The sequence below is a fragment of the Bufo gargarizans genome, chromosome 8, assembly GCF_014858855.1.
Source record: "Bufo gargarizans isolate SCDJY-AF-19 chromosome 8, ASM1485885v1, whole genome shotgun sequence".
In the NCBI taxonomy this organism is placed as follows: Eukaryota; Metazoa; Chordata; class Amphibia; order Anura; family Bufonidae; genus Bufo; species Bufo gargarizans.
This window is the reverse complement of record NC_058087.1, coordinates 183,986,123-184,012,162: the sequence shown is the minus strand read 5'-3', so window position 1 is coordinate 184,012,162 and position 26,040 is coordinate 183,986,123. Positions and strand designations below refer to the sequence as shown.

Genomic DNA, 26,040 nt, shown 5'->3' with positions numbered 1-26,040 from the left:
TTATATCAGACGTGTAACGTGTTGTATAGTAACCGTCCAGTCATGTGCTTCCCGCGGTATCACCGGTGCTCGTACCTATCCGGAAAGGTTCTTATAATAGGATAAATAATCATTATTGTGGGGGTTAAAAAAAATGAAGAGACTTTACAAATAGTTTTGATTACAAAGTTAACACTTTGGTTACTATGGGCAACTAAGCCAGTTCTACAAATCTCCACCAATCAGATTCCACCTTTCATCTTCCAAAGGAGCTCTGACAAATGAAAGGAGGCATCTGATTGGTTGCTATGGGCAACTACGCCAGTTCTACTTTCCACCAGTTTTATCACTCTCCCCTCTGTGTCTGCAGCTCCGGGGCAGAGCTGTGTGTCTCTGGCTACAGACTACGACCGGCCCCGTGTAGTCTGATCCTGCAGTCGTGTGTTACTGCACCTTCTGCATCCGTCTGTCCCCGAGTCGCCCTCTTTGCATTGACAGGTCGGTAATGAGGCTGATTGACGTCATGTTTGCATAACTTTGGCTGGAGGAGAGCTCAGGCTATAAACGTGCAGTGTAGAGAAGGCTGTACATAGTGTGTAAGGGTTAAAGGGGTATTCTGCTTATACTAATTAGTCAGGCATCCTCAAACTGTGGCCTTCCAGCTGTTGTAAAACTACAACTCCCACAGTGCCCTGCTGTATTTTGATACCTGTAGGCTGTTCAGGCATCCTGGGAGTTGTAGTTTTCAACAGCTGGAGGGCCGCAGTTTGAGGATGCCTGTACTAAGTTCTATCCTAACCACAGGATACGGTATAACTATTAGAAGGGGGGGGGGGATCCTACTTCTGGGACCCCCAGCGATCCTGACAACCCAGGGGCCCATACCTCCTGTAGCACTTCCCCCCTAAAATGAACAGATCGGCCACTCCATTCATTTCTATGGAAGTTGTGGAGACGGCCCAGTACAGCGCTCGCCCGTCTCAGGAACTTCCATAGAAGCGAATGCAGCGTCAGATCAGAGCGAGAAGACAGCAGTTGGGTTATTACAGAAGTGGAGTGCACACGCAAAGCGGAGCGATCCTATCGCTTAAAGGGGTATTCCAGATATTAAAGGGGTTGTCTCCCTTCAGCAAGTGGCGTTTATCATGTAGAGAATGAATGAATTCTGAAACGATTACTCGATTGAATCGAGTGATTCGACACCAAAAAATTATAAAAAATCCTCGATGCTGATTTTTTGCATCAGATTCGTTTGTGTCATGTGACCACATTGCGGAAATGAAACGCTTGCTATTACTCATCGCTCCGTGGTCACCCGCCGGCCCGCACCGCGCTGCACTTTCCTCCTGACACATCGTCAGGACACAGTGCACGTAAGCGCGCGGAGAAGAAGAGGAAGGAGCTGTGGAGCGGCGCCCCTAGAGGAAAGGTATTTTATTTCACTGGCGCTGGGGACATGGCACTGGGGGGCTGATGAGTTTTTATAAAGAAAAATGTTCTTTTAATTAGTGTTTTGTTATTAGAATACTCGATTACAAAAATAGTCGATAGCTGCAGCCCCAGAATACAAGGCACTTACTAGTGTATTGTGATTCTCCATATTGCCTTCTTTACTGGCACGATTAATTTTTCCATCCCATCATACACTGCTGGTATCCAGGGGTTACGACTAGGGATGAGCGAATCGACTTCGTAAGAAACATCGGAAGTTCATTCGCTTAAAACTTCGTTCTAATACTGTACGGAGCAGTATTAGAATGTATTGGCTCTAATGAGCCGAAGTTATTGCTTTGCGAAGTCTCGCGAGACTTCATGCAATAACTTCATAAATTCATTTGTACTGTAAAAAAAAACATTTCCCGAACTTGAGTTCGGTTCCATCTTTCGCTACATGATAAATGCTGAAGTAAGACAACCCCTTTTAATATGACTGGAATACCCCTTTAAGTGACAGGATTGCTCCGCTCTGTGTGTGCACTCCATTTCTGTAATAACCCAATTGCCGTCTCTGCTCTGATCTAATGTGCATTAGAAGGAAGTGGTTGTAATTCATGTCCTGCTGCTCCGGTTTTGGCAAAGAATCAAGATATTAATATTTTTCTAGAATGTGCGGTATAGATCCAGAGCTTTCTGGTGCAGTAACAGCAAGGGTCCCCCAGATATACAGAGCTCATATATAGAGTCAGTTTACATAAGAAGTTGAGTCACTAGAGGAGATCTATCACAACTGCTGTAAAGGAAAACTGGTTTAGCTGCCCCCATAGCAACCAATCAGATTCCACCTTATATTATTCAGAGCTAATTTGGAAAATAAAAGGATCAATCTGATTGGCTTTCTAGTTAACTAAGCCAATATTCATTAGTTCCAGTATTGATTACTCTGCCCCTCTTTGTCTATACATTACTTATCCTGTATTATACTCCACTGCTGCACTCACTATTCTGCTGGTGCAGTCACTGTGTACATACATTACATTACTTATCCTGTACTGATCCTGAGTTACATCCTGTATTATACTCCAGAGCTGCACTCACTATTCTGCTGGTGCAGTCACTGTGTACATACATTACATTACTTACCCTGTACTGATCCTGAGTTACATCCTGTATTATACTCCAGAGCTGCACTCACTATTCTGCTGGTGGAGTCACTGTGTACATACATTACATTACTTATCCTGTACTGATCCTGAGTTACATCCTTTATTATACTCCGGAGCTGTACTCGCCATACCATACTGCTGCTGGGGGGGGGGGGGGGGGGGGGACGCACGCACGTGCTGTTGATTTCTACTTCGCTCTGCCAGGATCTGTTCCTGTTTTTTGATAAAAATACTACTATTGAACAAAACCATCAAGATTTGCAGCAGAACATTTCTGGGTAGCTTCCTCATTAACTTTGTCTTGTATACTTCCCACTGTATGTGTCAGTCTTTACTGTAAGCCTGGTATTCTATAGAGTTTTCTAGGGCTGAAAAGGCAGCAGAGGTTGGCGCTCAGCCCCTGTCATGTTAAGGATCAGCTTTGCTGTAGTCCTTTATTTGCCTAGACTGGTGATTTCAGAATTTCCATATCTGCGTCTCATTGAACATTGTTATCCTTGCTTTTAGCTTCTGACATCAGGATGTTTTATTCAGGGTTATATGTCTGATGGGCTGCGATCTAAGCGAGGCTGAAAACACATCCGAAATACTCACCAAACCATATACATAACAGGTGAGCAAACTGTGGGATAAGTAATGTATGTCACTCCATCATCAGAATAGTGAGTGCAGCTCTGGAGTATAATACAGGATGTAACTCAGGGTCAGTACGGGATAAGTAATGTATATACACGGTGACTGCACCAGCAGAATAGTGAGTGCAGCTCTGGAGTATAATACAGGATGTAACTTAATGATTTTCCTAGTCTACGACGTAAAGTCATAGTTTTATTAAGACACGGAGGCGAATATTGCTTTCTCTTCCTTTACTGATCACCATAGCAGCAAGGAGAAACAAAAAACAAATGCAAATGGTCACCATAGTAACCCATATGTCCCACCCCTACAGCCCCCATATAAGGCTGTGTCCAAGGTGGCACTTCCTCTTTCTCTGCGAACCAGTCCATAACAACCAATGAACAGCAACTCAGGAACAGTCCAAGAACAATCCGCGTCAACGAAACCCTCAGAATCCAAGCAGGAACTCTCCAGCGACAGGATCCACATCAGGAGACGGACTGGAACCAACATCCAAGACTCCCAGCACATCCAACGTGGAAGCAGCAGGAGCCGAAGGGAACAACCTCATCCAAAACAGGAGCAATCAAGGGCAGGAAGGCTCAACCTGAAAGAACAAGAGAGATAAACACCGATAAAGCGAGGTCATGGCACCAGCCAAAACCCATCTCCAGTGGACACACAGGTCCAGGCCGATGGTAAGCATACAATCAAGCACGAGCACATAATGGCGAACAACTGAACCCTCCCAGCGTACCAACAGACCCAAAACCTGCCTACCCACTAAGTAGAGGTAAGCGGCCAAACACACCCCCCCATACAACCAGAGTCCAGGGGAGGGAAGGGAGGGCAATATTCGCCTCCGTGTCTTAATAAAACTATGACTTTACGTCGTAGACTAGGAAAATCATTAAGTTTTACATCAGACACGGAGGCTTCATATTGCTAGTTCAAAGCTGGTTAACCAAGGGATCAAATAAATGAGGAGGAGGACGGAAATAATACTCACGGAACGTGGAGGAACTCGACCAGTCCGCCAATCGTAGGATGTCCTCCAGGCGAGCACCCGAGACCGCCAAGGAGGTAGACGTCGCCCCGCGCGCCGAATGAGCTGTAAACACCGAAGTGTCCACACCGGCAAGAGCCATAACCCATTTTAACCAACGGGCCAAGGTGGGACTAGTCACCGGGCCGAACGGGTGACGGATGGAGAGAAACAACTGCGGCACAGTCGGAGACCTGTGAGGACGAGTCCTGGCCTCGTACTCTTTCAAGCAAGCCACCGGACACAAGGCCGGGGAAGCTGGAAAGCTGGGATACGAGACGACCCGGATGTTCGTCTTCGTGCGTCTAGAAATGTTAAATGACACGCCCTCCGGGGTGAAGGATCTGGCGTCGTGGTCCAGAGCCCGCACATCAGAAACTCTTTTACAAGAAATCAAGCAAAAGAGCGTGAGCAACTTCGCGGAAAGCTGACGTAAGGAAAGGTCAGCATTGGAAGGCCAAGAGGACAAAAAGGTAAGTACCAGGGAAACATCCCAAGTGGAAGAAAACCTCGGGCGGGGAGGCCGAGAAAGACGTGCGCCTCGGAGGAGGCGCGAAACGGAAGGATGCTGTCCAGCCGGAACGCCATCAAACCCTAGGTGCGACGAAGAGATCGCCGAACGAAAAAGGTTGATCGTCCTGTAAGCCTTACCCCCTTCAAACAGAGAGGTGAGGAATTGCAGCAACTGAGCTACAGGAGCTGAAACGGGATCCAGGTCCCGTTCCAGGCACCAGCCAGCCCAAGTTCGCCAGGCCGCCCGATAAGATTTTCGGGTGCCGGGAGCCCAAGCGTCGTCCAAGAGGCGCCTAGCTGCCTCCGAAATTCCGTCGACCGCTCCTGGAGTCCTGAGAGCCGGCAGGCCATCAAACGGAGGGATCCGTCCAGGAGCAGGGGGTGGGGAGTCCCCTGAGGGCAGCGCAGGAGAGAGGTCGGGTTCGGTAGAAGGACTGGGATGTCCACCAGAAGCTCCAGGAGAGACGGGAACCATACCTGAGATTCCCAGAACGGGACTATCGCCACCAACTCCGCCCGATGGCGACGCACTTGGAGAAGCATCCGAGGAATCATCATGAATGGGGGAAAAGCATAGAGAAGGCCGGAGGACCAGTCCTGCAGAAACGCGTCCGCCGCCATCGCCTCCGGATCCGGGCGCCAACTGTAGAACCGAGGGAGGTGAGCGTTGAGCCGGGAGGCGAACAAGTCCACGGAAAAGGGTCCCCATCTGGACGACACCACCGAGAAAATCGACGGGTCCAACTGCCAGTCGCTGCCGTCCGTAAGATGGCGGGAACTCCAATCCGCCCGTACGTTGTGAAGTCCCGGCAGGTACTCGGCTTGCACCATGATGTCCCTGGAGAGACAATACGCCCAAAAATCCTTCGCCAACCCCGCCAGGGTGGCCGACTGGGTTCCGCCCAAACGGTTGATGTAGCGAACCGCTGAAATATTGTCCATCCGGAGACGGATACATGCATTGGCCAAACCGTTGGTAAAACTCTTGACGGCCAAAGAGCCGGCCAGCAACTCTAGGGCATTGATGTGCAAGCGCGTCTCGACCTGCGACCAAGGCCCCCCGGTGGAGACCCCGTCGCAGTGTGCTCCCCAGCCCTGAAGGCTGGCATCCGACTCGATGGTGAACTCCGGCTGGAAGCCAAAAATCGCCCTGCCGTTCCAAGCTTCCAGATTGGCGATCCACCAACGGATCTCTTCCTTGGCCTCCGAATCCAAGTCCACCAAGTCCGCAAAGGAGGACCCCGAGCGGAGGTGCGCAATCTTCAAGCGCTGCAGGGCCCGGTAATGCAAGGGCGCCGGGAAGACCGCCTGTATGGAGGATGCCAGTAGGCCGATGATGCGGGCTAGATGACGCAGGGACAGGTGGGCACTGGCCAACGCCCGCCGCAGTTCCTTGCGAATGGACCGTAACTTGTCCCCCGGCAGGCTGAGGGATTCCGAGATCGAGTCCACCGTGAAGCCGAGGAAGTCCAACCTCTGGGAGGGAGTGAGCCAAGACTTCTCCAAGTTGAGTAGGAAACCGAGCGACTCCAGGAGATCCGACGTCCATCGGAGGTGTTGCAGCAGCGACGATCTGGACTGATGCATCAGGAGGATGTCGTCCAGATAAATTATGAGGCGCACCCCGCGACTCCTCAGCCAGGCCATGACCGGACGCAGGAGCTTGGTGAAACACCACGGAGCCGACGACAAGCCGAATGGAAGGCATGTGAATCTCCAAACCTCGCCCTTCCAGAGGAAACGAAGGAGATCCCTGGACTGGGGGGCCACCGAGACCGTCAGGTACGCGTCCTTCAGATCCAGCTTCACGAGCCAATCCCCGGGGGAAAGGAGGTCCCGAAGTAGATGGATGCCCTCCATCTTGAAGTGACGGTACCGCACGATGCTGTTTAGCGCCCGGAGATTGATGACGGGACGCATCTGCCCCCCTTTCTTCTGGACTAAGAAAATGTTGCTTATCACCCCCCTTGAGTGACCGTGAGCTCTCTCTATGGCCCCCTTGAGGAAAAGGGAAGAGAGCTCCTCGTCCACCCGAGCGGAGTCCGATCCCCTCCGCAGAGGGGCCGGCGGGAGCTGCACCGAGCAAGGGGCGTCTATGAGCTCTATGGAGAAGCCCCTGACCGTCCCCAGAACCCACGGGTCTGATGTGATTAGTTCCCAAGCGGGTAAAAAATGCCGAAGCCTGCCCCCTACATAAGGTACCGAAGAATCCCCGACCGGGGTCTGACTTACCGGAAGACTTGCGGGGAGCCGTGTTTCCTCGGAAGGAACGGGAGCGCCATTGTCCCCCTCTGGATGGGAAGAACGTCTGGGGAGACCGCTGGTCTTGAAACGCAGCTCGCTGGGAGAAGGAGCCTCTGGAAACACCCCTGCCTCGGGTGCTGGAACGGCCGGACAGACGGCCCCTGTTGCTGCCGGCCCTGTGAGAGACCCGGCCCTGGAAGACTTTGCGCATAGTGGCCTGCGCCTTGTCCAGAGCGGAAAACGTGCCGACGAAGCGGCTGAGGTCCTTAATAAAGGAGTCCCCAAAAAGTAGGCCTTCCGCCTCTTTGCCCGTCTCCGTCTGGGCGAGATTGATGAGCTTGGGGTCTATCCTAAGCAGGATGGCCTTGCGCCTCTCCACAGATAGGGACGCATTGGTTCCCCCGGCGATGCAAATCGCCCTCTGGGCCCAGCCCGTGAGCTCCTCCGGGTCAATGTGGGAACCCTCCTGTCTGGCGGACTCCGCCAACTCCATGATCTTTGCCAGTGGGCCGAAAATATCCAGAAGCTTATCCTGGCAGCCTCTAAGGGCCGAATCTAGACCCTTCTTGGCATTCCACCCAGACTTAGACAAAAACTGGGTCATCTTTGGGTCCACGACGGGCGTGTCGCAGACCTTATGGGGTATAATGGGCCGAGGGCACTCAGCCCGTAGTTTACTGCGCGCCTCTTTGGACAGAGGACGGCGGGCCCAATGCTCCAGATAGCTACTAATCTGGGACTCGGGGAGCCACTCCGCTGATCTGGGATGATGGAGGGCCTCAGGGTCAAACATGGGGGCCCCGGAGGAGTCCAAAGGTAAATTGTCAGCTGAGGTAGTGGAGGAACCTCTAGCTAAAGGCATAGCAGGGGGAGTGGCAATGGGGTCGGACCCCCGAGGGGAGTCATCCTCCACAGAAAAATCAGAAGCCTCTGCTGGATCCTCCGGGCCCGAACCCAGATCCGAGTCAGAGACGGCATCTGCTAGGGCTCTAGCGTGCTTCCACACCCGCGATTTGTCAGCCTGGCGGGGACAAGCTCTCTTACGCGACCTCAGCGCGTCGTCTGTGGTGGTCATCAACCCACCGGTCATCGTCTCCTGTCCAACAGGAGGTTCAGGAGCAAAAGAGTGCTGTGCAGTCTCAGGTGGAGCCAGTCTGGCCCCAGCTAGGGGGTGTGCAGACAGGGCCTGGGAGATGGTCTGGGACAAAACCGTGGACATGGACCCCATGGCCTGCAGGATTGCATCAGACACAGAGCGCTGGATGAGTTGCGCCTGTGAGTCTGAGCCAGGGGGACTAATATTGCCAGAGGTTCCACCCCTAGGGGGAGATTGGGCCGAGGGGTCCATGCTGCTTAAGCAAAAGAAACAGGGCACCTGTAAAGAGAGGGCAAAGAGGAGAGCCGGAGGCCAAGAAAAACGCAGCGCCAGTTAACTAAGGGGTTAATCACCCCAGGAGCGAGAGGACAGGAGCGCTAATACAGAGGAACCGGCAGCCGTCACGCAGGAGACCGGATGAAGCGAGATCTCGCGGGAACGGGAACCAAAATGGCCGCCGGAATCTCGCGAGATCTCGCTCCAGTCAGCCAGAGCGAGCGCGAAAGCGGGAAGAAAAAGGGCGCCGACCAGAGCGAAGACGCGCGCAAGGTGAGGGGCGTGCCTGAGGGGAGAGCCCAGCACAGGGGAGGTAAAATGGCGGCGAAGCCAGAGAATCGGCCCGGCACTGTGTGGAGTCCCAAGTAAAAGTCCCAGGGGATAAACAAAGTTAGACCACCGAAGCGACGGCACTGCACATAACCCTGCTTCCTGCTGTAGCAGAGAGGGGATGAGCGGAAGGGGCCCCAGGGAAAACGCCGCGCACGATCAGGTCCCAGAACTACTGGGGTAGGCAGAGGATGCCCCGACAGGGGAACAAAGATAAAATATATCTTTATATCTCGCTGCCTAAACGTCAACACCTAAAGGAGAAAACAAAACCCCAGGGGAGAAATATAACCCGGGGAATAGCCAGAATTAAACACTTAGGGAATAACAGCCAGCAGATAAAATAAAATGTCACTTATCTGGTGAGCAGCAAGAAAGAGGAAGTGCCACCTTGGACACAGCCTTATATGGGGGCTGTAGGGGTGGGACATATGGGTTACTATGGTGACCATTTGCATTTGTTTTTTGTTTCTCCTTGCTGCTATGGTGATCAGTAAAGGAAGAGAAAGCAATATGAAGCCTCCGTGTCTGATGTAAAACTCAGGATCAGTACAGGATAAGTAATGTATGTACACGGTGACTGCACCAGCAGAATAGTGAGTGCAGCTCTGGAGTATAATACAGGATGTAACACAGGATCAGCACGGGATAAGTAATGTAATGTATGTACACAGTGACTGCACCAGCAGAATAGTGAGTGCAGCTCTGGAGTATAATACAGGATGTAACTCAGGATCAGTACAGGATAAGTAATGTATGTACACAGTGACTGCACCAGCAGAATAGTGAGTGCAGCTCTCGAGTATAATACAGGATGTAACTCAGGATCAGCACGGGATAAGTAATGTAATGTATGTACACAGTGACTGCACCAGCAGAATAGTGAGTGCAGCTCTGGAGTATAATACAGGATAAGTGATGTATGTACACAGTGACTCCACTAGCAGAATAGTGAGTGCAGCTCTGGAGTATAATACAGGATGTAACTCAGGATAAGTAATGTATGTACACAGTGACTCCACCAGCAGAATAGTGAGTGCAGCTCTGGAGTATAATACAGGATGTAACTCAGGATCAGTACAGGATAAGTAATGTATGTACACAGTGACTGCACCAGCAGAATAGTGAGTGCAGCTCTGGAGTATAATACAGGATAAGTAATGTATGTACACAGTGACTCCACTAGCAGAATAGTGAGTGCAGCTCTGGAGTATAATACAGGATAAGTAATGTATGTACACAGTGACTCCACATGCATTTTTTATAGTCTGGGAGGAGATGTGCTGTGAAGAGTCTCCTTCCTCTCCCGGCTTTTCCTGCAGTCACGATGGCCGATGATGTAAAGAAAACCCACAGCTTTTTTTTCTCCTTCTGTCCGTTATATTCCCACAAAACTCACTGAGAACCCAGACATGGTACCATCGAGGCACAGGCCGGACACCAGCTGCAGTAATAGGCACAGATTGGGAATTGCTATTGGCACTTCACAGGGGTCGTCCATTTTGGACATCACCTCCTTCCAACAGACGATGAGCTGATTACAAGGGTTCCCTTGTCTTTGTCAATTCTTATGTAGAGAGATTCTTAAAGAAACCCCAAATCTAGATAAAACCAACCAAGAGGTAGTCTTGTCTCTGCTGTCTTCAGCGTGTTGTGCCTGAGGGGGGAGGCTCCTGCTGCAGCCACTTACCTTACAGCCAGACACAGGTCAGTGAGAAGGAGGAGGGGGCCTCACTAATCTCCTGAGGCACACAGAATATTTATTCATACATTTTCACTTTTAAGTGAAATATAAGGCAAAATAGGATCAAGGCAATGAAGGTAAGAGGAAGAGGGCTGGGATGTGTTTTGTGTTCCTTTACTACAGACATCCACTGAAGTAAATGGAGATTTTACTGCCACACCTGGGTCCATCAGAAGGAGACGTTTGTCCTTACTTTTTTAGGTATTATTGTCCCGTCCCTTTTAGTTCTATCTTCTTGACGTTAACGACATGTAATGGAAATATCGCCGCCCCCCCCCCCCCCTGTCTCCAGTACATTCCTGGCCCTTGGACCAAGGTGACCGGTCATACATTAACCTGGCAGTGCACTTATCAGTGTCAATCTGCTCCCTGCGCTGCTAAGCAGTTTCTTGCCGGGTCGGATTGCGTGCGTTTCCATAGAGGGCAGCTTTCTGCATTGTCTCGAGGGCTTGTTCCTTAGAAGGAGCCTTCGGTCCATATTTCTCCTGAGAACAATGCATATTCTTTGCACCTTCTGCCTTTCTGTATCCGTCACTGTCAGACGTACAATAGGAGCACAGGGACGAGTGTGACCCCCTGTAACCCGGCCGTTTACATGTCGCACTCACGTTAGTGCCGATCCGTTGGTTTAGCTTCGCATCTTATTGTGCAATAATTGCTCTGTAAACCTTGCTGAAGTTAAAACTTCGGAAACTTCCACCCCAGATAGTAATAATAATGGTCCGCGCATTGAGCAGAGTCTCTCTTTGCAGCATTTTGCTTTCCTGCCTGCTCTGGAGTTGTAAGAATCCTTTCTGAACACACATTTGTGGTTTTCATTTGCTTTTAAAGGGCATCTGTCAAAAGTTTTGTCCATATGATACCGGCTGACCTGTTCCATGTGCACTTGGCAGCTGAAGGCATCTGTGTTGGTCCCATCTTTATATGTGCCCTTATTTCTGAGAAAACTGAAGTTTTAATATATGCAAATGAGCCTCTAGGAGCAACGGGGGCGTCGCCATTACACCGAATAGCTCTGCAATTGCCACGACCGGAACAAGTGTGATCACTTTTACACTGGTAATCCTGTCAATCAAAGTGCAGAGGGCGCAGCAGCAGTTGCAGAGAGAGCAGAGCTGCTAGGTGTAATGGTAACGCCCCCGTTGCTCCTAGAGGCTCATTTGCATATATTAAAACTTCAGTTTTCTCAGCAATGCGGGCACATATGAACATGGGGCCAATACAGCTGCCAAACACTGGTGGAACAGGCCAGGGGTCAGCCATTATGAAGGGAAACCGCTTCTGACTGGACATATTTCAGTTCAACAGCCTGATCCTATCTGCATTGTGTAGGAAATGTAGGCGAGAAGGCGATGAAATGGATCTCTAAGTAAAGCTGCCTCTTGCTTACTTAACAGTCATAGTCAGGACAGGAAAGGGTGCTACAAGCGACTTCCGCTCTGGAGATGAACTTCAGCTCTGTCTGTCTTGAGGCAGAATACACTTTGCTCCGTGCTATTAGTAGCAGGGTGACTCTGGTTATCGGTCACATGCTTATAACACAGTGTGAGGGGGGGGGGGGGGGGGGCGGTGTGAGGTGTCTGCGTAGTGTCACCGCACGCCCTCAGGCTACTGAAAGGACAGCGGTGCACAATAGAGCCCTGCCTCCTGCAAGGGCGCCTCCACGCGTTCACGTTCCGCTCGCTACTTACTATAGCTGCGCACATGTTCACACGTTTCCTTCGTCAGTCACGATTGCATTACTATCATTCCTGTACAAGTGTTTCAGGGATAGAAGCAAGGTGATAATCTCCGGCAATGTTACAATGTATGACATGTATGACACTTTGTAAATAGAAGCGCCATCACATTTCACATATATACGAAGGGCTGTTGACAGCGGGATCATTGTTCTCCTGTTAGTCAACTTGTTCTACTGATCCCTGCAATAACCTACACTACATTACTTAGCCTGGGTTCTGATTCCAGCAGCAGAATAGTGAGTGCAGCTCTGGAGTATAATACTGGATGTAACTCAGGATCAGTACAGGATAAGTAATGTAATGTATGTACACAGTGACTGCAACAGCAGAATAGTGAGTGCAGCTCTGGAGTATAATACAGGATGTAACTCAGGATCAGTACAGGATAAGTAATGTAATGTATGTACACAGTGACTGCACCAGCAGAATAGTGAGTGCAGCTCTGGAGTATAATACAGGATGTAACTCAGGATCAGTACAGGATAAGTAATGTATGTACACAGTGACTGCACCAGCAGAATAGTGAGTGCAGCTCTGGAGTATAATACAGGATGTAACTCAGGATCAGTACAGGATAAGTAATGTATGTACACAGTGACTGCACCAGCAGAATAGTGAGTGCAGCTCCGGAGTATAATACAGGATGTAACTCAGGATCAGTACAGGATAAGTAATGTATGTACACAGTGACTGCACCAGCAGAATAGTGAGTGCAGCTCTGGAGTATAATACAGGATGTAACTCAGGATCAGTAAAGGATAAGTAATGTATGTACACAGTGACTGCACCAGCAGAATAGTGAGTGCAGCTCTGGAGTATAATACAGGATGTAACTCAGGATCAGTACAGGATAAGTAATGTAATGTATGTACACAGTGACTGCACCAGCAGAATAGTGAGTGCAGCTCTGGAGCATAATATTTTGTGTTTTTGAATCTAATTTTCATGTTTTTGGATCAACAGTCAAGAAAGTTGTTTTACTATAAACTTATCGGCTTCTGCATGTCAACGACTGTTATGACTAGATATAGCTTGCTTCAAGGGGTTGTCTGTCTTAGGCCTCTTTCACACGAGTGTGACGGATTAGCTCCGGGTGCGTTCAGTGAAACTTGCACCATTTTGCAAGCAAGTTCATTCAGTTTTGTCTGCGATTGCGTTCAGTTGTCCAGTGTTTTCCTGCTTCCGGATGCAGTGTGTTTTTCACGCAGCCCCATTCACTTCTATGGGGCCAAGGCTGCTTGAAAAACGCAGAATATAGAACATGCTGCGATTTTCACTCAACGCAGAAGTGATGCGTGAAAAAGAACACTCATGTGCACAAACCCATTGAAATGAATAGGTCCGGATTCAGTGTGGGTGCAATGCGTTCACGTCCTGCATTGCACCCGCGTGGAAAACTCGCTCGTGTGAAAGGGGCCTTTCCCCGATCCCCACAGTAAGTGGCTTGGTCTTGTGACCGCAGCAGTCAGTCACAGGCCTCAGCGGTCACATCTGTTTGAGCGGCACGTCACTGCTATTGACGGGCAATTGAAACACATGTGACGACTAAGACCCGTGATTGGCTGCAGCGGTACTAAGCCAGTTCCTGATTCTGCAGTCACCAGAAGCGGCCAGGATCAGAGGCAAAAATACAGGCATGGTGGGAACCACGGACCAGTGGTTTCTTTTTTTAATGCTGTTATGATCCTTTATAAACATTAAAAATGTGAAAATTAAATCTACTACTGTTATTCACTGGATACTTACTATGCAGCGTTCTACCAGTTTCCCCCACATTTTTCTAGTTCTAGAGAGATTGGCCTAGTTTTTGTTGATGTTTTCACATACCTCATAGTACACGTCCAGGTGTAAATTACATTAACATAAAAGTGGCTGCATGTGATTATTCATACTGGATACTTAGTTTAGCTGAAGGATACTGTTTACAGACGCTGGGGTGTGGGTGTTGTCTGTATATATACCCTTTATATGACACAGACCGCCCGTGTATTACTAACATTCATCTTCTCTAATGCAGATCTAGAGTATGGAAAAATCTATATAATACTGCCCTATATACAAGAATATAACTACTATAATACTGCCTCCTATGTACAAGAATATAACTACTATAATACTGCTCCTATGTACAAGAATATAACTACTATAATACTGCTCCTATGTACAAGAAAATAACTACTATAATACTGCCTCCTATGTACAAGAAAATAACTACTATAATACTGCCTCCTATGTACAAGAATATAACTACTATAATACTGCCTCCTGTGTACAAGAATATAACTACTATAATACTGCTCCTATGTACAAGAATATAACTACTATAATACTGCCTCCTATGTACAAGAATATAACTACTATAATACTGCCTCCTATGTACAAGAATATAACTACTATAATACTGCCTCCTATGTACAAGAATATAACTACTATAATACTGCCTCCTATGTACAAGAATATAACTACTATAATACTGCTCCTATGTACAAGAATATAACTACTATAATACTGCTCCTATGTACAAGAATATAACTACTATAATACTGCCTCCTATGTACAAGAATATAACTACTATAATACTGCTCCTATGTACAAGAATATAACTACTATAATACTGCTCCTATGTACAGGAATATAACTACTATAATACTGCCCCCTATGTACAAGAATATTACTACTATAATACTGCCTCCTATGTACAAGAATATAACTACTATAATACTGTTCCTATGTACAAGAATATAACTACTATAATACTGCTCCTATGTACAGGAATATAACTACTATAATACTGCTCCTATGTACAAGAGTATAATACTACTATATACTCTTGTACATAGGAGACAGTATTATAGTAGTTATACTATAATACTGCTCCTATGTACAAGGGTATAATACTACTATATACGCTTGTACATAGGAGCAGTATTATAGTATAACTACTATAATACTGCTCCTATGTACAAGAGTATAATACTGCCTGCTATGTATATTGTTTAGGTGGTTATATTGTGTCGCCTGTTGTCACATTGTGTGTCTGTTCAGTACAGCAGGTTGCGGTATATAGCACTGTGTAGATCTGTCTTGTGTTCTCTCCTGTAGGAGGCTGTGGGTCCTGCCTTGTGACAGCCGTGCACTTCCAAGATGAACGTTACCAAGGGTGGCCTGGTGCTGTTTTCTGCCAATTCCACTGCCGCCTGCGTAGAGCTGGCCAAGAAGATTGGAGAGTATGTATGCGGCGAGCGGGACGTGACGTCCCGTCGCTCTCTCTGACCTTCAGCTCGATGATCTTTTGCTGCTGTTTTGGCTTCTTCATTTTTTTTCTCCCTTTCCTTCTATCGTTTCCAATGAGACTGAAAACATTTAATTCTAGAGCAGGAATTGCCGCCTCCACACATAAACAGTCAGACATCACTTCTCCCACTCCATGGCTTGCAGAATAGGCGGTCACTCCGCAGAGACACGTGTCAGAAGCCTTGAGTTGCTGTCAATGTATTCAGGAATTGCACTATAAGCAGTTCCCCAGTGTTATGTGGCTGTTTGAATTTCCTGGGATAGGAGCGATTCCTAATGGCAGGGCGCCACTATTGCCCTCCGTTAATGCAGCCACTTATGTTGTCGGGGGGTAAAGCCGGGCATGAGTCGCTTACTGGGTTTTTCTATTTTTCCTTACTTTTTACAGACGCCTTGGGATTGAGCTGGGAAAAGTGCTGGTGTACCAGGAATCAAACCGAGGTAAGGGTTTAATCTCTGCCCATTTCCTCCTCCTCTATTTGGACAGTCCAAAATGCTCCAAATTTATTAAGAGGCATGTTTTGCGTCATTACGACTGCTGTGTGAGACGCCAGTCTTGGTACATTTTCCCCCTAGGTGCTGTTTCCAGTGTTTTATCAAAATCCTCCTGTTTCGTGTCCGCAGCTCCAGTGCAGACCTATGTGTCTCCATGGTTACAGACTACAGCGTGTAGTCTGGTCCCGCAGCCTCGTGTTTTTCTGTCTTCAATCTGCGTCCTGTTCGACTGTCTACAGGTTCTGAAGACGGGGAACACATGCAGGATCTCAAGGCACATAGCTCTGCCTAGGAGCTGTGTACACAGAACGGTAGAATGGAGTCATGCGGCGTCCAGATGGGTGGAAAGTTACATGAAATCCATGAGCACGTGATGGGGAAGTAGTAATCAATATGTGATAGCGCTGAGCTCCCGGTGTCCTGGCGTAACCTAATGAGCAGCTGTCGGGTGGTTATTTTTAATTTCTATAATGAGGCTGGTGGCCGTCCTTGTTAGTTAATGAACCTATAATCTGCGCTTCTCCTGCAGCTCGTCGCTCCTGCAGGACGTTCTGATACGTACACGGATAACTGTGTCTAGTGTCCTTGATGACGGCCTCCATCTCCGAGAGATGTTGTGTCTGCGTAGCTCACATCTGCAGTAATCTCTCTGGCTCCGCTCGTACTCTGCTGCGTCCACAGTAAAATAAATTATCGTCCTTTTGCAAGCGCTTGCCTGCAGTGAACGGTCGGTTTTTAGGCCTTATGTTCTCTGCTGATTTAACTATTTAGCCCAAGTTAAGTATAATGATAGATCCCTGCATCCACCACTAGGAGGAGCTCACTGGAGGCTGTTTATTGCTTAGTTCTATGTGTTCCTAGTATGCAGTAAGCGTCTGAGCTCCATCTAGTGGTGGGTGCTGGCAGACAGAATCTTATTATTTGCACACTCTAGGAAAAAGCGCCGGCCTCTGTGGTGGCCGGGAGCGCACATAGACTTTCATTGCGCAGCATTTCCTGTCCCGGCCAGCTCGTATCTGCACTGTAGCCCTGGTCATAACCCCTGGATACCAGCAGTGTATAATGGGATAGAAAAATGAATCCAGCCAGCAAAGAAAGCAATATGGAGAATCTCAATATATTAGTAAGTGGCTTGTATTAAAGTGGTCCTCTCACTTCAGAAAGTGGCATTTATCATGTAGAGGAAGTTAATACAAGGCACTTACTAATGTATTGTAATTCTCCATATTACCTCCTTTGCTGGCTGGATTTATTTTTCCATCACATTATACACTGCTGGTTTCCAGGGGTTACAACCACCTTGCAATCCAGCAAAGGTGATCGTGCTTGCACACTATAGAAAAAAGTGTAGGCCTCTCAGGTGGCCGGGACCGGGGGAGCGCACACAGGCGGTGCCTTTTAAAGGGGTTGTCTCATCATAGACAATGGGGGGATATCGCTAGGATATGCCCCCATTGTCTTATAGGTGCGGGTCCCACCGATGGGACCCGCACCTATATCTAGAACGGAGCCCCGCAAGGTGGTGGCTGGAGGACTCCGGTCCGGCCACCACCAAGCCGGCTCCCCATAGAAGTGAATGGGAGTGCACCGCGCATGACCGGCCACCGCTTTCATTCACTTCTATGGGGTCGACGGAAATAGCTGAGTCAGTGCTTGGCTATTTTCGCCGGCCCCATAGAAAATGAGTGGAGGGTGGCTGCACATGCGCAGTCTGCCCTCCTTCACTTTTGGGGCTCCGTTCTCTATGATGAGACAACGCCTTCAAGGATGAAGCATTTTATTTTTCGTTTTCGTGTTTACATTACTGAATCCATAACATTTTTAATTTTTCCATCAGTGTAGCCATTCGAGAACTTGTCACTCGCGTTAGCCCCACTAGGGGGCTTAACCATGAGATATTCTGATCCCATATACTAGGCACAATACACTGCAATGCAAAAGTATTGCAGTGTCATCATGATGAAGACAGGCATCCTATTAGGTCCTGATAAATTGTGATGATAGACCCGGGGTCCTTTGTTTGACCTTCTGCTGCCATGACAACACATTGGCACTATGAGATTGCACTGTGTGGGCGCCAATCGAGGGACTTCAGATGCTGAGATCCCTTGATGATGGCATCTAGGAGGTTAAACAGCCGGCGTCTGAGTTGTCTTGGATCCCGGCCATTGCAGCAGGATGTCTGCTGTATGTTATAACTGACAACCATCCTCACGCGGCACATGTAGATGAAATGGATGGAGATCAGGTAGATACAGTTAGATATAGATAGATACAGACACACTTGTTCTTCCTTCTTGGTGCCTGTTGATTATTCCGAACTGATCTGTAATATATTTTATTTCCAGAGACCCGCGTTCAGATCCAGGAGTCGGTGCGAGGGAAGGACGTGTTTATCATACAGACGGTTTCAAAGTAAGTGATTACTGGAAGGGGACGATCCTGCCCGCATTCACATTCTCATCTGAGGTGTTAAGAGTTAACATTTTCAAAAAACACTTGGCTGAGAGATTTGTGAAGAACATCAGAAATGAGCTCACGCCATAGAGACGTTGTGTAATAATTCATCTTTACTGCATGGATACAGCCTTATATAGGGATGAGCCGACAGCGGGCAAAGCAGATGGGCATGATGTAACAGGGGAGGGGGCAATGGCTGCAGCATGCATAGACCTTTGTCATGTAGCCAACATGCAAGGAACAATCTTTCCCCCAGCGTCTTGGTTTGTGCCAATCGGTTAACTGAAAAGGGGTCGTCATAGCAGACCAAACTATTAAAGGGGTTTTTCACCATAACATTAAAACAGCTGATGAAAGTAACATTGATTGGTGACATTGCCACCTAGCGATTGCTGACTGTGGCGTCTTTTGAAGAAGGGGGAAGGGATAGGCATATGCAGCAAGTGAACTGTCAGGTCTTGAAGTCGATGTGTTGGAAGCAGGAAGAATGAGCAAGCGTAAGGATCTGAGTGACTCTGACATGGGCCGAATTGTGTAGATCAGGGATGCTCAACCTGCAGCCCTCCAGCTGTTGCAAAACTACAACTACCAGCATACCCTAGCTGTAGGCTGTCCCGGGATGCTGGGAGTTGTAGTTATGCAACAGCTGTAGGGCCGCAGGTTGGGTATCCCTGGGTGTAGATGACCGGGTCCCACCCTCTCCGAAGCTGAGTGTTCCTAGTATTTTGTGGTTAGTACCTACCAAAAGTGGTCCAAGGAAGGACAACCTGTGAACTGGCAACAAGGTCATAGGGGCACAAGGCTCATTGATGCGTGGGGTGGGGGGGGGGGGGGGGTGGTGAAGGCTAGCCCATCTGGTCCGATCCCACAGAACAGCTACTGTAGAGCAGACTGCTGAAAAACGTACTGCTGGCGATGATCAGAAGGTGTCAGGGCGTGGCGGTGACATGAGGGGGGATGTGTGTCAGGGCTGTTTTCTCTCAGGACCAGGCCGCACGTGGTTCTCCGGCTGTGACTGAGCAGATTCCACATTGACTAGCAGCTGTGGGAGTAATGCTTGCTGTCTTAGGTATCCACTGTGGCATTCATTGTTGGCTCTCTGCCATGTCTACAGGGATGTGAACACGACAATCATGGAGCTTTTAATCATGGTGTACGCATGCCGGACCTCGTGCGCGAAGACCATCAGCGGCGTCATCCCTTACTTCCCTTACAGCAAGCAGTGCAAGATGAGGAAGAGAGGGTCCATTGTCTCCAAGCTCCTGGCCTCCATGATGTGCAAAGCCGGTAAGAGACAAAACCTAAAAGAGACTAAATGAAGAGGTGGCCAGCTCTGCAACAAAAATGGCCGACCCAGGAACCCCTGTTCAGTGTGCGAAAAGTGTCCATAACTCCTTTAGGTTGGTATTACACATAGGGGCAGATTTACTAGAACAGCTGCTGTGGACACCGGTCTTCATTTGTCCTTGCATGAGGTGCGCCATTAAGAGGTGCAGACCTCATAATAATTGTGGTGCAGGTTGGGCCACCTGTGCACCAGAACTGGCTGGAGTAGGTATCTGCCATGATTTGCACCAGTTTTCTGGTGTACAGGTTGTAAAATGAGTAGGGCCGCGGAAGTCCCGCTTGTGGCCCACCTCCTCCTGCCCACTCCCCAACCACTTATTGGACTATTGCCAGGGATGTCGGAAAAAGCTGGAGCTTCACAAATTTTGCCGTAAGCCGGCATTTGTGACAAAATGTACGCCTAAAAACTGGCATGGAGACATAATGAATCTAATGCAGGCAAAGTTTTTTTGTGTTTTTATTTTTGTGTTTTTGGTTTTGTGCTTTTTGGTGTTTTTGTCAATGCTGAAATGCTCCTAGTATGGCGTTTAGTTTTTTACATTAGGCATCTCTCTGGGCCTTTAAATATGGCTGAAAAGTTAGAAAAAGAAAACTAAAAACGGTAAACCTACATGAGGTATAGGTCTGTGAAGGAAGCCTTGAAGAGTCTGCTTTAGTAAATACTAGGAAAATAATGTTTTACAAAGGTTCTGCATTGAAGTGAACATGCCTCTGTTATTCCTCCTGGCAACGTACACACAAGTTGGCAGCTGGATGTTACCATTGTCAAAGGGATACATCCCTACACAGCCTGACACTGCCCAGTTATACATGAGTTTCCAGGAGGAATGCAGAGTTGGGTGATTCACACAGGAGAGCCGGCCAGTCCTGTGTAACCTCGCAGAGCAGCCATGTTCTTATTCGTGGACAGAAAAAACTGCTGACTAAAGTTTACTGTCCGTCCACAGTGGCTGTAAAGTTTAAAGGGGTTCTCCGGGGTTTTCATATTGATTGATTATCATCCTCAGGGTAGGTCACCAATATGACTCCCGACACCAAGCGCTGCGCCGTCCATTGGATAGCGGGTGTGCCTGGTTTTGCAGCTCAGTCCCATTAATTTGAATGGGGCTGAGCTGCACCGAGGCCGCGGAGCTCTGGTAAGATGATTGGCAGGGGTGCACTGCCAATCAAATCTGCCCCCCACCGATTTGATATTGATGACCTATCCTAAGGATAGGACATAAATATGAAAAATTGGGAAAACCAGAGAAGTGTAACATTGGCGGTCATTGAAGTAAAGCCTGAATTTTGCGGTTTCCATAGTCTTCGGGGATGTTTTACTGGATCCATTTATGGTTAATGGATCGCTCCTGCTGTCTAGGAGACTGTTTTGCTCTTTTCATGTCCGTGTAGCTCACCTCACCCCAGCATCATGTCTAGAGGCATTTCAGCTCGGCCTGTGGGAATTCTTCCATCGCTCTCTATAGAGAATCCATTAGCGTCTGTTTATTTGGTCTCCTGATTCGCTGTATAAACTTGGCTCCCCGGTCTTTATGCAATTTAAGCTCTGGATTAAGCAAACAGTCACCCAGGCAGAAATCCAAGCTGCTGCTGATAACTTGAGAGGAACGGCCTCTGATCTCTGGCGATGTACTATTCCTGTATACTACGGTGTCACCCTTTATATTCTCTCCAAAGGTCTAACTCACTTCATTACCATGGACCTGCATCAGAAGGAGATTCAGGGCTTCTTCAATATTCCCGTGGACAATCTACGAGCGTCTCCGTTCCTCTTACAGTACATCCAGGAAGAGGTGAGCGGGCCGCAGACGTGTGCCGTGGCGAGAGTCACTGGCCTGGACACGCTACACTAAATTTCCCATTGCAAAAAAAATATATATGTAGACTGTGTGTATTGTTCTTTTTTTGGGTCCCTCTGCATAGTTAATTGCAGAGAAATAAAAGGTCAATGCATCGGCCAGACATATGCCAATAGCATACTCTATTTGGGATCCGTCTGGACTATTAACCCCTTAAAGGGTTGTCCAGAATTTCTATATTGTTGGCCTATCCTCAGGCTGTATCGGAACAGTGTTGTTCTGACAACCTGCCGATCAGCTCTAATCTTGTAGCTCCACCTCTGAAACAACACTCTCTAGTGGAGGGAGCTGGTAACTGCAGCACTGGTAACCAGCTTTAGCCACTACAGAATGGACGGAGCTATGTAGTGCAAGGTAACAGCTGACTGCTGGAGGTGTGGGGTGTCAGACCCCCACTGATCTGATATTAATAGATCATCCTGACGATAGGGTAGCGGTAACAAAATACAGGACAAGCCCTTTAAGGACCAAGCCAGTCTTGGCTGCAGCGTCCTAGTGTTTTTTTATCCTTGCCTTCCTTTTTTTGGCCGTTGACGTAGTTGTATGAGGGCTTTTTTTTTTTTCTTCCTAATAACAGTATTAAAGGGGTTGTCCCACCATAACAACTTGTCACATGATAGGGGATTAGTATCCGATTAGTGGGGGTCCAACTGCTTTGGAAGAAAGACGAAACAGAGGGGATATGATAGAAACTTTTAAATACATAAACGGAATCAACAAGGTAAAAGAGGAGAGAATATTTAAAAGAAGAAAAACTGCTACAAGAGGACATAGTTTTAAATTAGAGGGGCAAAGGTTTAAAAGTAATATCAGGAAGTATTACTTTACTGAGAGAGTAGTGGATGCATGGAATAGCCTTCCTGCAGAAGTGGTAGCTGCAAATACAGTGGAGGAGTTTAAGCATGCATGGGATAGGCATAAGGCCATCCTTCATATAAGATAGGGCCAGGGGCTATCCATAGTACTTAGTATATTGGGCAGACTAGATGGGCCAAATGGTTCTTATCTGCCGACACATTCTATGTTTCTATGCTGAAACCCCCACAGAATAGAGCGATGGTCGAGCATGCGTGCTGCCCCTCCATTTAACTATATGGGATAGCTAAGCTCTATATAGCGCTATACTCTGTGCCCCCTGAACTCCCATAGAAGTGAATGGAGCGGGGCTTGCCCGACCATCCATTACATTCATTTTTGGGAGTCTCCACAGGATATGGGGCTCCTGTTTATTGGTGGGGTCCCAGTGATCTAAAAGTTATGCCCTATCCTGTGGATAAGGGACAGCTTTATATAACCGCAATACTCTTTTAACCTGACATGCTTAAAGAGGACCTTTCCTGACATGTCTGTTTTTAATAGCTTCATGCATTCCTCACGTACTAACAATTCTGGAGCCTTCATTCTTATGTCTCTATGTTGCGCCATTCCTTTATTATTTGCACTAGAAGTTATAAATGAATTGCTATTAGCCTTCAGTAGGGGGACAGAGGGAGGTAACCCGTTTGGGGGGGTTGTACCTGCACAGACTGAAAATGGTAGGTACACCATATGAACAGACGCTCCGGAATTGTTATTACATGGGAAATGCATGAAGCTATTAAACCAGGAATGTGAGGAGTGGTGACAGGTCCTCTTTATCTGTTCCCTCTTAACGTGCCTGTTTTCACCACTAGGGGGCGATCACATTGCCCCCTGGTGGTGGCAGCAGTCAGCTGAGATTTCTGGATGACAAAGAATCCATAAAATGATATGAATAAAAAGCTCTAAATCATAAAAAAATCCAGAGGATAGATCATCAGTTTAAACAAACAGCAGAACCCCTTTAATGTCTCCTGTCCCTTTCCACTGCTCCCTTAAAAGACCGTTGCTATGGCTCATCTGTCTCTGGCTAGGAAGACAGAGGGGCGGTCCTTCACACTGCATGCCTGCATTAGGCTTCAGAGTGAGGAGGCGTGTCTCTCAGTAATCTAATCTGATTGGCTGGCAGGGAGCTGCTGGCTACAGCAAGTGTGTATGGGAAGTGAGGGAAAGCAGTTTTGGCCTCAGAGAACTGGCAGAGGATCCATCTTGAGAAGATCCTCATATTGTGGAGGTTAAAGCAGCCGTAACTAAGGGAAAAACTCAAATAGAATGGTGCATGTGAGGAAACTAAAGATTGCTTTATGCATAATGCTGCTGCAGCAGTAACATGTGCTAAAAATATTATTATATTTTTTTTTTAATGAAAACGTGACAGTTAAACTTTAAAGATCTGTTCCAGGAGGCCCCATAGATGACATTAACACAGCTGATTGGCATGCTGTTCAGGTTCCTAGGAAAGCTGGGTGACCTATTGGGAGTGCTGTAAATCACATCTCATCAGGGCGGCACACACGAGGAACGTTCTGTACCTTGATGGTAATATCACTTATGAGCGGCCCGTTCTGTTCCACAGCTCTGTATACCTGCCCGCGGTCAGAAGATAGCAGCGTATATGAATCTGCGAGTGTGTTGTGCAGGTTACTGTCTGTCTCTGAGGTGACAGATGATCTCTCCGCTGCGTAATTACAGCACAGATATAGGAAGCCGTGCATCGTAAATGTTCCCGCTGGCACGACAGGAGGCGATCATGTTTCTAGCTGAACAATGAGCGTGAATCTCATTTACTGCATCCAGGAGACCCGACTGAGCCGTGTACATAGCATTTACCTGTAGATGTAGCGACGCATCGCTTACCTGTAGATGTAGCGACGCATCGCTTACCTGTAGATGTAGCGACGCAGTCTGAAAAATGCCTGATCAGTCAGAAAAATGCATTGCAATACTGGATCCGTTTTTACGGTGTCATCAGGCAAAACAGATCTGTTTTTTTTTTTTCTTCTAATTTTTAAAGGTCTGCGCATGCGCAGACCGGAAGGACGGATCCAGCATTCCGGTATTTTGAATGCCGGATCCGGCACTAATACATTCCTATGGAAAAAAATGGCATTCAGGCAAGTCTTCAGTTTTTTTCGCCGGAGATAAAACAGTTGCAAGCTACGGTTTTCTCTTTTGCCTGATCAGTCAAAATGACTGAACTGAAGACATCCGGATGCATCCTGAACGGATTGCTCTCCATTCAGAATGCATGGGGATAAAACTGATCAGTTCTTTTCCGGTATTGAACCCCTAGGACAGAACTCTATGCCGGAAAAGAAAAACGCTAATGTGAAAGTAGCCTTAGTATTCAGTCCCTTTACTGAGGACATAAGTATGCATAGCAAAGGGTCTGAATACTCATGTCCAGGCGAAATTTTTGTTTTTCCTTTTTAATAAATTTGCTCAAATTTCTAATATTCTGTTTTTGCTTTCTCATAATGGGTTACAGAGTGTAGATGTATGGGGGAGAATCTTGATTATTAAAAAAAATAATTAACACAATGAGCAACATACCAAACTGGAAGGGTCTGAATGTATTTATAAATGCTAAAAACCGCCTCCTATGTCTAAGAATATAACAACTATAATACTGCCTGCTATGTACAGGAATATAACTACTATAATACTGCTCCTATGTACAAGAATATAACTACTATAATACTGCTCCTATGTACAAGAATATAACTACTATAATACTGCTCCTATGTACAAGAATATAACTACTATAATACTGCCTCCTATGTACAAGAATATAACTACTATAATACTGCTCCTATGTACAAGAATATAACTACTATAATACTGCTCCTATGTACAAGAATATAACTACTATAATACTGCTCCTATGTACAAGAATATAACTACTATAATACTGCTCCTATGTACAAGAATATAACTACTATAATACTGCCTCCTATGTACAAGAATATAACTACTATAATACTGCCTCCTATGTACAAGAATATAACTACTATAATACTGCTCCTATGTACAAGAATATAACTACTATAATACTGCCTCCTATGTACAAGAGTATAACTACTATAATACTGCCTCCTATGTACAAGCATGTAACTACTATAATACTGCCTACTATGTACAAGAATATAACTACTATAATACTGCCTCCTATGTACAAGAATATAACTACTATAATACTGCCTCCTATGTACAAGAATATAACTACTATAATACTGCCTCCTATGTACAAGAATATAACTACTATAATACTGCTCCTATGTACAAGAATATAACTACTATAATACTGCCTCCTATGTACAAGAATATAACTACTATAATACTGCTCCTATGTACAAGAATATAACTACTATAATACTGCCCCCTATGTACAAGAATATAACTACTATAATACTGCCGCCTATGTACAAGAATATAACTACTATAATACTGCTCCTATGTACAAGAATATAACTACTATAATACTGCCCCCTATGTACAAGAATATAACTACTTTAATTCTTTTTTTTTTTTTACTTT

The 26,040-nt window shown here is 47.1% G+C and overlaps 1 protein-coding gene across 5 annotated transcripts in view; it reads left to right on the top strand.

The window, feature by feature from the left end:
* Positions 1–26,040, top strand: part of PRPSAP2 (phosphoribosyl pyrophosphate synthetase associated protein 2) — a 33,258-nt gene that overhangs the window by 727 nt on the left and 6,491 nt on the right. Inside the window, exons 2-7 of one of the 5 annotated variants that reach the window (XM_044305015.1) lie at positions 350–477; positions 15,293–15,417; positions 15,873–15,925; positions 18,328–18,394; positions 19,554–19,726; positions 21,464–21,579. In XM_044305015.1, the coding sequence (XP_044160950.1) occupies positions 15,335–15,417; positions 15,873–15,925; positions 18,328–18,394; positions 19,554–19,726; positions 21,464–21,579 (492 nt within the window). In that variant the 5' untranslated portion in view covers positions 350–477; positions 15,293–15,334. Of the gene's footprint in view, positions 1–349; positions 478–1,346; positions 1,409–3,089; positions 3,196–15,292; positions 15,418–15,872; positions 15,926–18,327; positions 18,395–19,553; positions 19,727–21,463; positions 21,580–26,040 lie in introns of those variants that run through there. The other 4 variants (XM_044305013.1, XM_044305012.1, XM_044305014.1 and 1 more) reach the window with 4 other exon arrangements.